Here is a 17,500-nt window from a genome sequence, read left to right as displayed (position 1 = left end):
CTTCCACACTTTCATCTCATGGAGGAACAAGATCAGATCTACAAATGAATGTTAAAAAAACAAACGCGAGTGTTACATGTTGCTGGCAAAGTGTGCCGTGCTTTTTCAGAGCCTTTCAAGAGAGTTTGGAGGTAGTAATAGCTACAGAAATGAGATGTCAAGCACAGATAGTGTTGCACGATGATGCTGAACTCAGGTCCTTCAACTAAACAGAGTGTGCTGAAAAAACATTGTGTGGTGATGTTTGATTGCTGTGAAAATAATTTTCTTGTTGAGGAGAATAGAACTTTCACATCTAATTGAATCTAACAGAATACCCACCAATCTGACAGGCCTGCACTCTGATGTCATAGACAGTGAAAGACTGGAGACCCGTCACGCTGAGGTGTAGGTTCTGCCCGGCTAGACGTGTTAACGCCGTGTCACTTCCTGGGTTGAACAGGATGTTGTAGTTTACAGGCTGGCTGCTGTTGAACGAGGCTGAGGGAAGGAAGAGACACAGGATATGGTCACTTTTCTTTTGCTTGACTGAATTCATCGCTGAAATGGGAAATGGTGATAGGATTAGTGATCTAACTTTATTTCATCCAGAAAGACACACAACCCACAGACCACAAAACTCAATGGTGAATATTTGCAGGACTGCAGCCTGTTGATCAAGCTGGGTACAAATGCACTGCAGTGCATTAAAGAAAAAAAAAAAAAATGCAAAAATATATTCAAAAATGCAAAGCAAGTCCAACAATGGAAATGTGCTGCAAAAAAAGATACACTGCAGAATGACAAAGCAAGGAAGGAAACACAAATTCAGAATGAGAAATGCTTAATCCATACAAACCAACAAACATGAATTATAGAAAATAATTATCTTGAGTGCTGTAAAATGTAAATATGACACATGTTGATAGTGCACTGGTAGAAATGAGTGTCTCATGAGTGTCTCACCCCTGACTGACTTAATTTTGCCTTGATGACCATGAAGTTGTGGCAAAAGTGCCGTGGTAAAAACTGAAACATTGACATCTAACATTTAACATCTAAAATCACTTATTTATAATGTAACAAGGTAGTGAATTCTCATTGACTGTAATAGTAGCTCTTTCTGCTTTGTAAGGTTATGAATGTAGCCATATATACCTTCCTAAAAACAGATCTCTCTGCTGCTTATATATATTTTTTATCTTTAGCTTAAACCCATTGATTCACTGTCGTCACATTCTGGCACTCAAAGGTATGCATGCAGACACACGCGCGGGCGCTCATGCACGCACGCACGCTCGCTCGCACGCACGCACGCACGCACGCACACACACACACACACACACACACACACACACACACACACACACACACCTAGACTTTGTTAATATTCTCGCCAGAGGTTTTTCCATAATTCAGGCCAACTGTATTGTGATGGGTTATTCAACATTCATGAACTCTGGATATCTAGAGAACGAACTGATTACCAGACAAATGAAAGACTTCAATTATTCACCCCTCAACTCACATGCGCATGCACATTGCACGTGCACGCGCACGCGCGCACACACACACACACACACACACCTCTGATTTCAGCACATGAAGCGTTTTGCCCTGCCACGCGCATGCACGCACGCACACACACACACACACACACACATACAGCAGGGTCATATTGCATCTCTCTTTGATCAGTGTGTTGCTGCCATAGAGGTTTAATCATCACAGTGATCCTTAAGTTCTATTATTTACACCAATCAGCTGCTTTACCATCCTCTACTTCACACACATCACACATACACTTGGACAGCTATGCAAATGAATACACAGGACATGTGCACACATATGCAACGACAAAATGCATACACCACACACACGCACGCACGCACGCACACACATGAACTAATATGGAAGAATTGATACTGAAACTATTGAGTGCCTTTTTAATAACCATACGTCAGTGCCTTTAGCAGGCAATGTGTGTGCGTGCGCACGCACGCACACACACACGCACACACACGCACGCACGCACGCACACACACACACACACACACACACACGCACGCACGCACACGCACACACACACACACACACACACACACACACACGTGCACACACACACACACACACACACACACACACACACACACACACACACACACACCCGAGAGTGGAGAGGCTGAGAACAGTCCAAACTCTGGGCTCAGGAAGTTAACCAAGCGTGAGAACCCAGGCGCTATTTCCACTCCTTTAAAATCAACCCGTAATGACAATAGAATAGGCCTGCCTATGGAAATATCTCCACAATGATGTGTGCGTGAGCGTGAGCAAGGGCACGCGCACACACACGCACGCACACACACACACACACACACACACACACACACACACACACGCATATACACACACACGCATATACACACTCACAGATGCACGTGTATAAAGATGCACACACAGACACAGATGCAAATGTATACAGAAATAGAAAGACACACACAGTGGAAAGTGTCTCTGCTAGTTGGCCATATCAAGTGTTTGTGAGATGGGAAAGCAGTCTAATGAGAGGCTAATAGCCAATGATAGATGGGTTAGGGCAGACAATCACTGCCCTATAAGCAGGAAACCCTGCCCGGGTTGTGTGCGCATTTATGTGTATGTGTGCTCCTGGTCCGGACAGGCCAGAGGGTGAATGGAAAACTACTAGCGGCTTTTGTCTCTGCCTAGTCTCGCTTGTATCTCGTTCTTGTATCTCACTTGAGTATCTCCACACTTGGTTTAGCGCTGGAGAGTGTGGATCAACGTACTAGTGGAGCAGATGAAAGAAAAACCTCTCACATCTGGAAAGAAGCACCAGAATTGGCACAAATACTCCTTGGAGATCGTTATTTTGATCAAACCTATTAGCGACGCAAAAATCAAGATTTTTCCAACATGGACGCCATTTCCAGGTCGGAAATACTACTTTGGGGCAAATTTGTGTAAAATTGTCCAATATGAATGATCTTGCTATCAAACCATTCATTTATGACCACAGACAAGCCATATTTATCCAATGTGAATAAAAATGTCTGCCATTTTCTAAGATGGCTGCCATTTCAGCCATTTTAACCATAGAATTTCACTGTCCAGGGCAATTTTGATGATTCTGGTGTCAAATGACACCTAAAGCATTAATGTCACTCGAGCAATTGCAATGTGATCAGTGATGTCACTCGAGCAATTGCAATGTGATCAGTGATGTCACTCGAGCAATTGCGATGTCATCAGTGATGTCACTTGGGCAAGTGGGATGCCATCATCAGTGTGGTCACTCAAACACTTGTGATGTCATCAGTGAGTGATGCCATTAGTTCTAATGTTATGGCATAATGTCATGATGTCATAATTTGATGATGTCATAATATCAACACACAGTTCAGTCCCTTCATAAAGCCTTCCATTTGAGACGCATACATAGTCTGTGTGGGACAGTGACAGACCTGAAAGAATGGCTGCTCGAGCACAGCATGACTACTGGCAGCTCTACAACGCCACCTGGACAGGAGACCTGCACAGCTCTACAACGCCCCCTGGACAGGAGACCTGCACAAACTCAGGACCCTGCTGCAGTGCTGCAGGTAGACCGCTTCACAAGGCAGATCAATAAGTGGGGGATTGTGAGCTACTACGGCAGTTGCACCCTTCTGGGGCACGCTGCCTGTGTGGCCTACCTGATCACCCAGGGAGCCCAGGTCGACCTAGCAGATGATATAGCCCGCACGCCTCTCTACTGGGTCGTGGTCTACGGTCACCTGGACTGCGTCCGGATTTCTGATCTATAATTTTGAATCTTCTTCCATAGTTAAAAACCTGTCATTCGAGACCAGAATAATCAAAATCACCCTGGACAGAGACATTCTATGGTAAAAAAGAAAGAAAGAAGAGGAAATGGCTGAAATGGCCCTTTTGAACGCTCTGCTCTGCCTTGTTTGCATGTCTTTAAACCAATCACACTGGTCTTGGGCGACGTGAAGGCCAGTGATGGTGTCCGTGTGGATGCCACATGAAACAGTAAAAAAAATATGTCGAGCATGTAAAACTTGCCATTTTCAGCGTGTAGGTTGCTAAAGCTGTGTTCACACCGAGATATTTATTTTTCTCCCTGTCGCTCGATTCAACCCTTTGGAATCGCTCTGTTTGAATCGCTCGTCAACAGGCACAATAATTGACGGACATCTGGGGGCTATAACGTTACGCAATGTCATGATATTTGTCCACTACGAGCCACCGTAGTTGTTTACAAGCTAAGCCATCAGCGTGAACTTAACGCAAGCTCTATACCGGTAGTACAGACTTAACTTCATGTCAGCTGTCAGCCTGTCAATCAGCTGTCAATGCGGTTTGTTGCCACACAATAAACCAGCAGTTTGTTCCAAGCCAGTGTGATCCTTGACTCACTCTCACACGGCAGCCAATCAGCGTTGAAGAGCGAGCGACTGATGCCAGCGTAATTTCGCTCGAGTTGGGATATTTCATCTCAGGCGACGAGCTAATTTTCTCCCTATCGCTCTGCTCTGTCTCTGTCGCCCAGCGATTTTTCTCCCGGGCGAATATACGTATGCTCAATCGCTCGTTTGCATTGACTTTGTATGTAAACTTGATGCCAGCGAAAAGCTTTAATAGGTCGGTGTGAATGCAGCTTAACTCACAGGTTGTTGTATCGACACATACAGTACTTTGAAAACATGACAGACCTTACACCCGCAGCCTACTTCTGCTGAGTCAGACTAGTCTGTGCCTGACTATCTCTTTTTCTGAAAAAGAATTCATATCTCAGGAAGGAGTGATTCATCTGAGGAAAATATTACTATACTTCTTTCTGGTCAGTTTGATGTGTACTTTTTGTGTTGTGCAGTTTTTGGAGTTTGGTCATGTTCTTGACTTGTTCACCTCTGTAGGAACCTGTTCATTCAGCTGTTATGGAGGAAAAGTCTATATCTTCAATTAATGATCAAGTGCTTGATTCCCAAACTCATCTTTCAAATTCTTCTGAATTCACCACATGAAGAAATGTGCTTTTCTGGGGGGATAACTTTGCAGTAAAGTATGAATCTACCCTTAAGACAAATTCCTGGTTCCTGCGGTGCGGAGGGTCTGTGCGGCGAGTGCAGAACTCCGCAGGGGGTGCGGGGGAGGGTCCGCACCGAGCTCCGTGCTCCTCTCAAAAAAATAAACTGCTGAGGCTTCCGCAAACACTAGTCAGTTCAGAGTTCAGAGACAGACGAAGGGTCCTGCTGGCTGTGGGGGGGGGGGGGAGAGTGTTGGCCAGTGGACGTGGACACCAGGTCTCATGGTGTCTCTGCCTGGTGGTCTTCTTCTTTGTCTGCTTCTTCACCGTCTTGGTTTGAGTCTCTCTGTCTTGGCAGCAGCAGGTTTCTTGGCCTTGACACTGGCACTGTGCTTGGGGACCTTCTCGATCACGTACTCATCAGTGTTCAGTCCTCGTGTCTGACAGGTCAGAGTTGTGTTGGGTTGACGTGTCATCAGGAAGCGTCATGGCCGCCAAGGAGCGGTTCTTCCGTGATGCAGTGCTCCTGGCCCGGGGCAGCGTGCTGGCCGCTGAGCTCATGTCGTCCGTGAGGTCCCGTCCCATGTGGGGGTGTAGAAGCAGATGATCCTCAGCGTTGATCAGACTCAGGTCCTGCATGCTGAAGCTACGCAGCTTGTCTGACAGCACACTCTGCCCCCTGGTGGCTGCAGTGACAGCAGCATAAGCAGCCAGGTTGAGACCCCTCTTCCCAAACCTCACCATAGTCTCATAACTCCTGTCTTTAGCCTGCGTTATGTACTCATCTATCTCCTTCTCTTTGTTGGACAAGGTGGGGTGGACAAACTTGCGGTAGAGGATTCTGGACCCCTTGGTGTGCGGGGACAGGAGCCAGATGACAAAAGCGATCTTCAGCTCAAAGTAAAGAGGGAACCATGACAGGAGCAGGTCTGTGACCGTCTCCACTGTAGTGAACAATGCAAACACTATCCAGTACATCATCCACTTCACATGTTCCTTCCCATTCTTCATTTTGACAGCCTTGAAGGAGGAGTACGCTGGGTAGAGCGTCCCAAAGCCAAGGACAACTATCCTTGAAATAATCCAGGAGACCATCTTGACGGACTTGATCTTGACTTAACGGGCTAGGTACCCCTCCGAACACACAGACAGCTCTCCAATTAGGGATGGGATGCTGAAAATGTCATAATCGCTCTGTGAGTGTGAAGGCCTAAAAACATAAAATATTGCTGTAGTGCCCCCTGTAGGAGGATTCTTGCCAGGCAGCTGGCTGCCGGCCTACTTCTGACTCTGTCTGAAGGTCGGAAAGAAGGCACAACCCTCAAAAGGCTGACTCACAACCCTCAAAATGCTCGAGTGACATCACTGATGACATCACTCACTGATGACATCACTGATGACATCACTCACTGATGACATCACTGATGACATCACAATTCTCGAGTTGACATCACTGAATGCTGACTGACTCACAACCATGGCAAACACGGAAAGGCGCGAACTGCCAGAGCCAGTCCAGAGCAATATGACACTGCCAATGCGAGACAGCCACCGCAGGTTCCTACAAACCATGATGGCTAATGGCATCATTGATGAACCCGGGACAAAGACACTCCATCAGCATTGCTGTGAGACACACGATGCACACGACGATCATGACAGACTGGATGAATTTATTGAAGTCATCAATTCACAGCTGCAGCCCATCTTCATGCAGATTAGAAAAGGGATGTCTGAAGACACTGGTCTCCAGTATTACGCCTTGGTGAACATGGCCGAGACCCATGTCAGCAGAATGTCGTCAGATTATGCTGATAATGAACTGGAGCTGTTCAGGAAAACGATGGAGCTGATTGTGGGCTCTGAGACTGGAATGGCCTCCTCGACTGATATTCTGAACAGCACCGACAACATGGTGACCAAGAAGTTGAAGAAGAGCGAGACGGAGCGCCTCCTGAGCAGACTCGTACACGACAAATGGCTCATTGAGAGACAGGGAGACTACACCTTGTCCACCAGATGCATCATAGAGATGGAGCCATTCATCCGTACAATGTATCAAGACCAGGTGAAGGTGTGCCACATCTGCCAGAACATCGCTCTCCAGTGCCAAATCTGTGAGAATCCCACGTGTGGCATAAAGATACACAACCCATGTGTGGCCAGATACTTCAAAGGAAGAGCAGAGCCGAGGTGTCCTGCCTGTGAGGACTTCTGGCCACATGAAATCCCTGAGGTCAGGCGGCTCCAGTCTCAGCCCAGAAGATGAAGAATCCTAGCTTGTTCCAACAGGAAGTTGTTAATGTATGTGGTGGTGTTGTTTTTAATGATTACATTTTGTATTTTTTAAGTTCAAGTTCAAGTTTATTAGTGTCCCAAAGGGCAAATTGAGTTGCAGCAGATAGACATACAGATAAAAACACAGACAAGAACAACACAAGTGCCATGTTAACATGTTACATGCATGTAGTTAAGAATAAATAAAAGGCTAAATAAAACATCAAGAACCTTGTTTGTGACACACAATGACCCATAAATGTGCAAGGTAGCATTAAAGTGCACAGCGATCAGTAAAGTGCAGACACGCAGCGACCGATAAAGTGAGGTAGCAGAATAAAGTGCACAAACGGCCGGTAAAGTGCACAAGTAATGGAGAGATAAATCAATAATAAAAAGCAATAAAACAATAGAAACCATAAAATCAATACAAACAATAAAACAATACAACAGCGGCGGAGGCTGATAATAAAACAATAAAATCATAATAAAACACTAAAACATCATTACCTTCCCTCAGCAGCGTTCAATGCTCGAATAGAGATAGGGACAAAAGAGAACTTGTGCCTATTTTTTGTGGCCCGTGGGGCACACAGTCATAAAAGTTCATAATAAACAAAATTGTTATGTAAAAAAAATGCAGCTTCCTGGCAATATTCATCAGTGATGTCATCAGTAACACACATGCTCCCTGGCATAATTAGAAAATTTAGGTTTTTTGCACCAAATTAATTCCAGACCCCTAAAAAGTGGAGCAAAAGTGCAGTGAGTCTTGCAACTCCAAACAAACAAGAAACAGACAGCTCTCAAATGATAGTACAACAGTGGCATCATCAATGACATAATTGGTGACATCATCAGTGGGAAGCAGAGAAGGGATGCTGATGATGTCACAATGGCTCTGTGATTGTGAAGACCTACAAATAAAAAAACAGCTAAATATCTAAACTCACTAACGATGCTTAATTGAAACAAACAAATTGAGGATGATTCATGCATCCATTCATCCCTCCCTCTGAGTCTGTATACATTTGAATTATATAGACTACCTCACTCTGAGTCTGTATACATTTGAATTCTGTAGACTACCTCACTCTGAGTCTGTATACATTTGAATTCTATAGACTACTACTCACCAGGAGGGGTCCAGGCAAGAAAGATGGAGCGGGGGCCAGACACGGTGACATTGTGGGGAGGCGGGATCCCAGTGGGGCAGGAAAGTGGTGTTTGGATGACGTATCTGCCACTCACACTGCTCCCACCCCCTGTACTGACCTCCAGCTCATACATATACCTGAAGAGGGAGAGATGGAGGGAGGAAAGAGTGATGTAGAGAGAGGAGAGAGAGGAGGAGAGAGAACCAGACCAACATGGAGTGAGGGAGGGTGGGGGAAGGAGAGAATATACAGAAAGACAGACAGCATTAAAAGCATGATTTTACACAAAACAGTGCTACAGTATTATACAGCAAACACTGTCATGTACTATAAGAGGCACGAGTTACAGTAGACTATAAAGAAATTATTCTAATATATCCCAGAACTATCTTGTATTTATTTATTTAGTTTCACCAACTCTCGTCAAGTCAGTACACAGCCCAGCCGGCAGGAAAGTCTCGCGGGACTTGACGAGAGTTGGTGAAACTCACCCCGAATGAGGAAATGAGATCCCTGTAAAGACTAGTGGAAATAGCCCGGGGGTGAATAGCAGTCTGATGTTTCTTTAGGGATAATATAATGACGATATGGGTAGAACACGGGAAGAAAACTGTCTATTTACATGGAGTAACAGCACGCTGCCATGTGGCCCAGACGGAGCGCATTGAAGGACTGGCTTGGAGTACTATTTAGATCACAACAACGCCTACGACGCTCCAAATCGCTGCGGAGAACACTGGGTGAGTCGTCAGGTAATAATTAATGTGAGGAGAGGGCTCAGGTTAAAAAAAAACGAAATTCTGCTTTAAGGGTTAATATGGCACTTTTGTAAGTTGAGAAAAAAAATGAGTCGGTCAAAGTAAGTATTTAAATCACCCCTGTGTGCTCAGTTTATCAAAAATAACTCTTATTTACAATTTTGATTTTTGTTTCGAGATTTCCCTCCTGACACAATCTTCATTGCGAGCAGAGCGATCTATAATGGAGAGTTCCGACATATCCATTCACTCCAATGGACCAGTTTTTTACCTCACAAAAGTTACAAGAAGTAAGGTCCTGGATTAAGCAGGGCTATCAAGTTACAGCAAAATGGACCATTTGTGATGTACTTTGAAAGGGTCAGACATTTAAAAAATTCTAATAGTATATTATCAGCTTTATTTATGCATCCAAACGTAGCACAAGCCCCCTTCCTGGCTAGTCATTTGGCTACATGGTTAATCATTTTCGACCTCCGCTGACGCAACTCTCCAACTAAACCGCTCTGGTCGCCCTGACTGCTTTCACTTCCTGAAATCTCTTCGCCCGTAAATGTTAATATACTTGGCCAATACGTATGTAACATACACAATAAAGCAAGCGCCCAAACGGCAAACGGTAACGTCTTCATTTAATGTAGAACGCAAAACACCCGCATTCCTGTGATAAAGTTAACGTTTGTGTCGGCTTTAAAACGGAGGCGCTGCCTGGTTCCCTGTTGCCAGGAAGGTGGGAGGGACTATTTTATTTTGCGGAAGACTTTGACTTATGAATAACAGCCATTTAAACAGCCATTTAGATTGCATTATTTATTACACATGGAAATATAAATGACTGGTCTTGTTTTGTTGGCAAGTGACCATGGTATAAGCGGGTTAATGCCCGACGAGGTGTACATTATCACTTTTTAAGGGACGACGCTGAAGCAACCGGTCCTCAGCTGTGCCTCGGCCCGGTTCTCGCTTCAGCGTCGTCCCTTAAAAAGTGATAATGTACACCTCGTCGGGCATTAACCCTTACATATTATATCATCTTCAACCATGCCGACAAGATTTTCATGCAAATTGAAAATTTGTCTTGAGAGATGATGTCATTGCAGACAAAACTGTCCATTGACATTGCCTCAAAAACCCCAGTGCATCATGGCCTCTCATGTTGTGATTCATTGGTGAAGAGGTTAAACCCTTTATGATTGAACTGCTCTGCGTCAACGTCTGGAAAGACTCGTTAAAATCACAGCGTCCTGCAACCTCCTCTACATCGAGATTCAAACTTCTGCGTATGAAAGTGTGTGTGTGTGTGTGTGTGTGTGGGGAGCCACAGTAAGCTCATACAGTGTTGTGTGACTACACATTAAGGCCCATTCCTGCCCTCTTTCCTCCCTCTCTCTCCTCTTCTATCTCATCCACCTTTCTCTCTCTCTCTCTCATCTGTGTCCCTCCCTCGCTCGTCCCGCTCTCTCCATTTCTCTTGCCGATGACATCATAAGATAGATTTGCCTTTTAAGAGCGCGTGGCTGGCTGGTGCTAAAGCCTACATTAACTGTGTAAGTGGGCCACCATTTAACATTAAAAGCCTTTAATTCGCTATAAACCCGGGCACACATGCATTAATAGGCGGCGCGGTGTTGGATTATTGTTCGGGCGGCGCGCGGCGTTTTAAACAGCAGGCCATTAGCAGCTCTGTAGTGGCTTAGAACGTAGTCAGGAAACGGTAGTAAAACTCTACTCGTATGTTACTCTGTCACATACACACATAGTGGCACATAGAGAGAGAGAGAGAGAGAAAGAGAGAGAGAGAGAGAGAGAGTGAGAGAGTGATGGAGAAGGGGAATTTCATCATGGTGTACGGTTTCAGTGGGAGAATGAATTTAAACACTTCATCACCGAAAGATATTTACTTAGATGTAAACACCGCCTAGGGATATCAAAAGGAAAATGGTGTGTGTGTGTGTGGTGATGTGTGTGTGTGTGTTTCTGTATATGTCTGTGTGCGTGCATCTGTGCTGTGTGTGTTTGTGTGTCCATCCTTCGGGGGCCAGCCAGTGGGAATAGGTTAATTCTCTCGTCATCTTAGACACTTCCTGGGCCGCCGAAGCAAAGTGACAGCTAATCAACATTGTCATAAATAATCAATGGCCACTTTGGGCACACACACATGCACACACACACACACACACACACGCGCGCGCACACACACACACACACACACACACACACACACACATACAGAAAAGCAAGTGTACACACACACACATACACACACACAGACACACACACACACACACACACACACACACACACAGAAAAGCAAGTGTACACACACACACACACACACACACACACACACACACACACACACACACACACACACACACACACACACACACACACACACACACACAGAGTGCCCGGATAATGGGGCCGGTGCTCCCTGTGTAATTCCTGGTGCAGGGCTAAATTGGGAAAAGAAGGGAAGGAGGGAGGGGATGAGGTAAGAGGGAGAGGATGAGGGGGGAAAGAGAGAGAGAGAGAGAGAGAGAGAGAGAGAGAGAGAGGGAGAGAGACAGGGAGAGAAAGAGAGAGAGGAGAGAGAGGGGGGCCAGAATGAGAGAGAGGAGGTGAGAAGAGAGGGGTTGGGACGGGACGGGAATGCCTTCTGGCAGGCTATCTGGAATTAGGGAAAATTAAACGTCACACACACAGATATCTTCCTCCTTCCTTCCTTCTGTCCGTTCTCTTTCTCTCTCACACACATTTAGAGGAGATCAGAGCACTGCAGGCTGTTATCCAAGGAATTCTATTTGGGCTAAAGAGAAAGTGTCTTGGGAGAGAGAGAGAGAGAGAGGGCCGAGGAAGGAGGGATGAGGAGACAGGAGAGAGGGGAAGGGAAGGGAAGAGGGGTGCCATTTCACAACTCTGATCATTAAAATAGAAAATCCATCTTTGGGGGAGGGGGGGACATGGATTAATAAAGGTTAAATGAAAATAAACAGATAAATAAAATCTACGCTCCACCGCAGTCTGTAAACAAATGCCAGATCTGATATTTGATTGTAATGTCTGTGTACGTGTGTGCATGTGTGTGTGTGTGTGTGTGTGTGTAATATTTGCATCTGTCATTGGAATGTCAAATATTTGCTCGTTAAATGACACAAACACACACATCCAGAGTGCAGTCCTGAGAGGGAGACATGGATGGGATGACAGGAGGGCTCTTAAAACGGGGTGACCCTGAAGCACACACGCACGCACGCACACGCACACACACACACACACACACACACACACACACACACACACACACACACACACACACGTATATATAAATGGGTAAACTAGTAGATAAATAGATGGTTAATTATAGTTACAAGAGAAGATGCTTCTCACATCCATGTTCAGGCATGTGTGCATGTATGACGTACTGTACTGTATGTGCACACACACTTGGATTTATGCATAATCATGTACATGAATGTGTATAGGCATGCATACATCAAGTTAAGTCAAGTTTGTTTATTTTATATACAGTAGCCCTAATTCCAGAAGCATGTCTCGAAGGACTTCACAGAGAGAGAGAGAGAGAGAGAGAGAGAGAGAGTGTGTGTGTGTGTGTGTGTGTGTGTGTGTGTGTGTGTGTGTGTGTGTGTGTGTGTGTGTGTGTGTGTGTGTGTGTGTGTGTGTGGGCTCTCTACCTGTGGTTTGGCAGCAGGCCAGCATCAGTATGGTGTCGCTCGTGGTGTTCTCCGGTAAAAACAGTGCGGCTATCTCTGATCAGCCTGTACCAGGAGATCTGCCCGTTAGGCCACACTGGCTGATCCCAGTACAGCTCCACTACAGATGTGCTTATTATCAGGTGTCTCGGCCTGGACCAAACCCCTGGAGAGGCAGAGGAGGAGATAAGAAGAAGAAGAAGAAGAAGAAGTCAATCAAACAGTTTGTCCAATACTGTGACGTACATAAGAGGGAGAAAAGGATGCACCCATAAACGGAAGAAAAAATATAGAGAAATTACATATAGAAAGAAAATAATTGAAAGAAGGAGAAAGGTGTAATAGAGGTGGGTTAGGACCAGAGAGAAAGCTGAGAAAAGAGAAAGAAAAATAGGAGAGATAGATCATGCAATAGCTTTGAGGAAGAGCAGAGTAGTAGTAGATTCAGAGTAGAGTTGTTTCCGAGCAGACAGAAGGCTGTGAAGATGTGGAGGGAAAAGACGGGAGTCAGAAGAGAGCAGCAGAGGGACATGATGCACTGGATTAGAGAGAGTAGAAGAAGAAGAAGGAGGAGAGGACGACGACGACAGGAGAAATAAACTGATTGAAGTTGTTCAAACATGAGGCTGGTCAGTTGAGTCAGGCAACATGACAAAATAAGGCTTTTCCACTGTAATCAACAGTGAGGAAGGAGAGAGAGAAGGGAGAGAGAGAGACAAGGGAGAGAGAGGGAGAGATAGACATGGGAGAGGGAGAGACAAGGGAGAGAGAGGGAGAGAGAGAGACAAGGGAGAGGGAGAGAGAGAGACATGGGAGAGGGAGAGACAAGGGAGAGAGAGGGAGAGAGAGAGACAAGGGAGAGGGAGAGAGAGAGACATGGGAGAGGGAGAGACAAGGGAGAGAGAGGGAGAGAGAGAGACAAGGGAGAGGGAGAGAGAGAGACATGGGAGAGGGAGAGACAAGGGAGAGAGAGGGAGAGAGAGACAAGGGAGAGGGAGAGACAAGGGAGAGAGAGGGAGAGATAGACATGGGAGAGGGAGAGACAAGGGAGAGAGAGGGAGAGAGAGAGACAAGGGAGAGGGAGAGAGAGAGACATGGGAGAGGGAGAGACAAGGGAGAGAGAGGGAGAGAGAGAGACAAGGGAGAGGGAGAGAGAGAGACATGGGAGAGGGAGAGAGAGGGAGAGAGAGAGACAAGGGAGAAGAGAGATGGCGAGACAAGAGGAGTAGGATACGAGGGGTCGGGGGAAGAATAAAAAAGGAGGGGAACAGGAGGAGAGGAACATGAAAGAAGACCCAATGTAAAGATAAAAGATAGAAAGAAAGTGAGCAGAGAGGAGAACGATCAAATAGATCACAGAGAGTAAACATTGATGAAACAGAGGAGAGACATGTGTCATTGTTACATCTCAGTGTGTATTGCAAATGACACAATCTTTAATTTGCAATATTGATTTGCTTCTAACAATCAAGAGATATTAATAGCCACCATGCATGTATCTGGCATACATCTTTCAATCAAACCATGGAAGATGGAAGCTTATTTCTTTTCTCAAATATTAAAAAAATAAAATAAAAAATAAAAAAAATAAAAAAAGAAGAAAATAAATACACACACACATACATGTTTTGGGATAGGAGCGATATTAAATGCTGGATACAGCCTTACAGAAAACATATATTATGTCAAATTGTACCATTACTTTTCTGTCAGATATAGCAAATATGGGACTAATATGCCAAGACACTGGCAAATCATTAGAAAATGTCAAAAATGAATTAAACTGTTGAGAATTCCTGAAATACTTGTGTTCTTTGGAGATACAAGGGTTTTGCAGGAAGATATCCTTATGTGTTTGTGTGTGTGTGTGTGTGTGTGTGTGTGTGTGTGTGTGTGCGTGTGTGTGTGTGTGTGTAGGTGTGTGTGTGTGTGTGTGTGTGTGTGTGTGTGTGTGTGCGGGTGCATACCAGCAGGGGAGGCTTGCAGGGTGCGTCCTGTGGAAGGCAGGCTGCCACCACAGCCGACAGCTGTACAGGCCACCAGCACAAAACTGTAGTCTGTGTATGGCTGTAAACCTGTAACACACACACACACACACACACACACGCACGCGCACACACGCGCGCACACACACACACACACACACACACACACACACACACACACACACACACACACACACACACACACACACACAATATATACAGTATATGTTAGAATTTCAATAATACATTATAACAAATCATATCACACACATATAATCAGATACATACAATATGCAAAACCACACATATGTTTTATGTCGCGCTCATATTTGAGTTCTCATGGAGAATAATCTGTAAAGATGAGTTCGTTCAAAGAGTGAGAGGGACAGAGGGGGGAAAGCAGAAACAAAAGACAGAGCAACATGAAAAATGGGAGATGAAATAAGAGAGAGGAGAAGAAGGGAAAAGACTAGTGGCCAGCCCATATCACCGGGTCTCATCCTGACCGGTCTCTCCCTCTGTGTCTCTCCATCGCCCCCCCCCCCCCCCCTCCCTCTGTTCCTCCCTCACTCTCAACGGATGGATCTATATCTGTCGGTGTTAAATTATGCATGCCATAACTCAATAATGAAACAACGTAAAGATGGGCAGCGGCGGAGCTGACATGGGATAGGAGCGGCCCGACGCTGTAATGTCATCAGCTTTTGATCTATGATAATTATGATACCTCTGTATGCGTTTAGGCTACAGCGTCCAGGCATGATTTATTTATAGGCCCTGGCTATTGCACTCTAAAAAAATATCATATGGTGACTGACTGAGTGGTTCTTTTAACTGTATAACCATCAGGAGTCTTTTGGGTGCCTTCTTGAACCTTTGATGGTGTGTGTGTTTTGGAAAGAAGGCTCTACAGCAGCAGAGAGAAAACCTGAAAGTGACTCAAAGAAAAGTCACATCTTAGAAGCACAAAAAGGTAAAGGTCTTTGCACACACACTCCGATTGTTTTCGTATGCGTGTTTTTTAATCCGTCATCTGAAAACACAGACGGGTCCCAGCTCGCAAAAATCTATTGACTGATGCGAAAAATGCAGAAAATCTAACCTCGTCCGAAAACTTAAATGACGGATGTAATTGTCGGACTCGGTGTGTCAACGATGATTGACACAAATTAGGTCGTATTCTTTTTTTTTCGTGCGTCAATTTCGGACGAAAATACGGACTTGGTGTGCAAAAGCTTTTACACTCGGGTTAGAACGTCTTCTTGGGTCATTTAAAACCTTTTCTCTTTAGGGGCGCAATTCCCTTAATGTCTGTTTTTTTGTCTTGGTGCGAGATGGATGGGTGAATGGATGGACAGATGGACGAATGAATGGACAGACAGACACTTGGGGACACACTCACTGGCACTTGACTTGACCAGCCCCTCTCACGAACAAGGTCAGGGGTAAAGAAATCACAAGTATATGATGTACGTAACAGCAGGCTATTCCTTGATGTTGTCAAGAGGAGCTGATTGCATCACTTAGATGACACCATTTGTTACAATGTAACAAATGACATTGACATATAAATGCAAACAATGGCATGAAATAATCAAAACCAAGACAGTGTGTTGAATTCATTCATTTGCTATTTACATTATTTCAGGTAAAGGATTTTCCCCTCCCCCTTTTACATAGTCAATGATTTATGTTGAATTAAAATTGTTAGTATTAAAAAATATCTGGTTAATTTAGATCATAATTTTGCCTATTACTTTAAGTTTTTTTGAAATACACCTCCCCATATGTTTTATGTTACTAAACTACTAAAAGAAAGCTTAGACATAGAACATAGTCCCATACTGTAATAAATAAGAGTGAACGAATCAACCAATAGATTCTTCTTCTTCGTAGTATTATTATTAGTATTTTACATGTAAAGAAAAATCCATGTATTTCATTGATCTCTTCGCATGTTTAGTATCGCAGGGCAAATGGACAGTGAGGGACTCTTTAACACTGACAGGACATTTTAAATGTAATTAAATGTTACATGTTTTACTAATGAACTGCATTATGTTGTACAGTAGACTGTATTTGACCTTGCACAGAGGGGGGGGGATGCTACCACACTTCCAAAATGTCTCTTTTTTATCACACAATTTCATTAAAGATCATCTGCATTACCTATTAACATTCCCCAGTTGTGTGTATTTGGAGAGACAGAAACAGACACCCTACCGTGCGTCTCAGCTTGCCATATGCATATCGGCTCTCGCCCTGTGTCGGCTACATACGGCAGAGAGAACACGCAAGCACACACACGCACACACACTCACACACACGCACGCACGCACATGCACGCACACACACACACACACGCACACACACACACACACACACCATGTTGTCTGACACACACACACACACACACACACACACACACACACACACACACACACACACCATGTTGTCTGACACACAGCTGAGTGCTTCGGCACGCTTCCTCACGTCTCTTTCTACTGCTTAGCCTGCTTAACATGCCTCGCAGCCTGCCACGCTTAACCCAACCCCTGATCAATGTGTGTGTGTGTGCGTA

At 44.8% G+C, this 17,500-nt stretch overlaps 2 protein-coding genes and 1 pseudogene across 3 annotated transcripts in view; 1 reads left to right on the top strand and 2 right to left on the bottom strand.

The window, feature by feature from the left end:
• Positions 1–17,500, bottom strand: part of ush2a (Usher syndrome 2A (autosomal recessive, mild)) — a gene marked incomplete at both ends in the record, with an annotated part of 353,577 nt that overhangs the window by 44,773 nt on the left and 291,304 nt on the right. The window contains 4 exons of the mRNA XM_083650615.1: positions 322–480; positions 8,443–8,600; positions 12,917–13,100; positions 14,902–15,009. Of these exons, the coding sequence (XP_083506741.1) occupies positions 322–480; positions 8,443–8,600; positions 12,917–13,100; positions 14,902–15,009 (609 nt within the window). The remainder of the gene's footprint in view (positions 1–321; positions 481–8,442; positions 8,601–12,916; positions 13,101–14,901; positions 15,010–17,500) is intronic.
• On the bottom strand, positions 5,353–6,124 carry LOC310789254 (receptor expression-enhancing protein 2 pseudogene; annotated as a pseudogene). Its single transcript has one exon. The product of its transcript is annotated as a receptor expression-enhancing protein 2 pseudogene (transcript).
• On the top strand, positions 6,555–7,298 carry LOC310789255 (non-structural maintenance of chromosomes element 1 homolog; the record flags this gene model as incomplete). The annotated part of the gene is made up of 1 exon (XM_083650854.1): positions 6,555–7,298. The coding sequence occupies one exon, from the start codon at positions 6,555–6,557 to the stop codon at positions 7,296–7,298; it is 744 nt and encodes a 247-aa protein (XP_083506980.1).

The sequence above is a fragment of the Poromitra crassiceps genome (assembly GCF_964638095.1).
Source record: "Poromitra crassiceps genome assembly, chromosome: 14".
Lineage (NCBI taxonomy): Eukaryota > Metazoa > Chordata > Actinopteri > Beryciformes > Melamphaidae > Poromitra > Poromitra crassiceps.
Note: the sequence above shows the minus strand (reverse complement) of the source record. Positions and strands in the feature narration are given on the sequence as shown.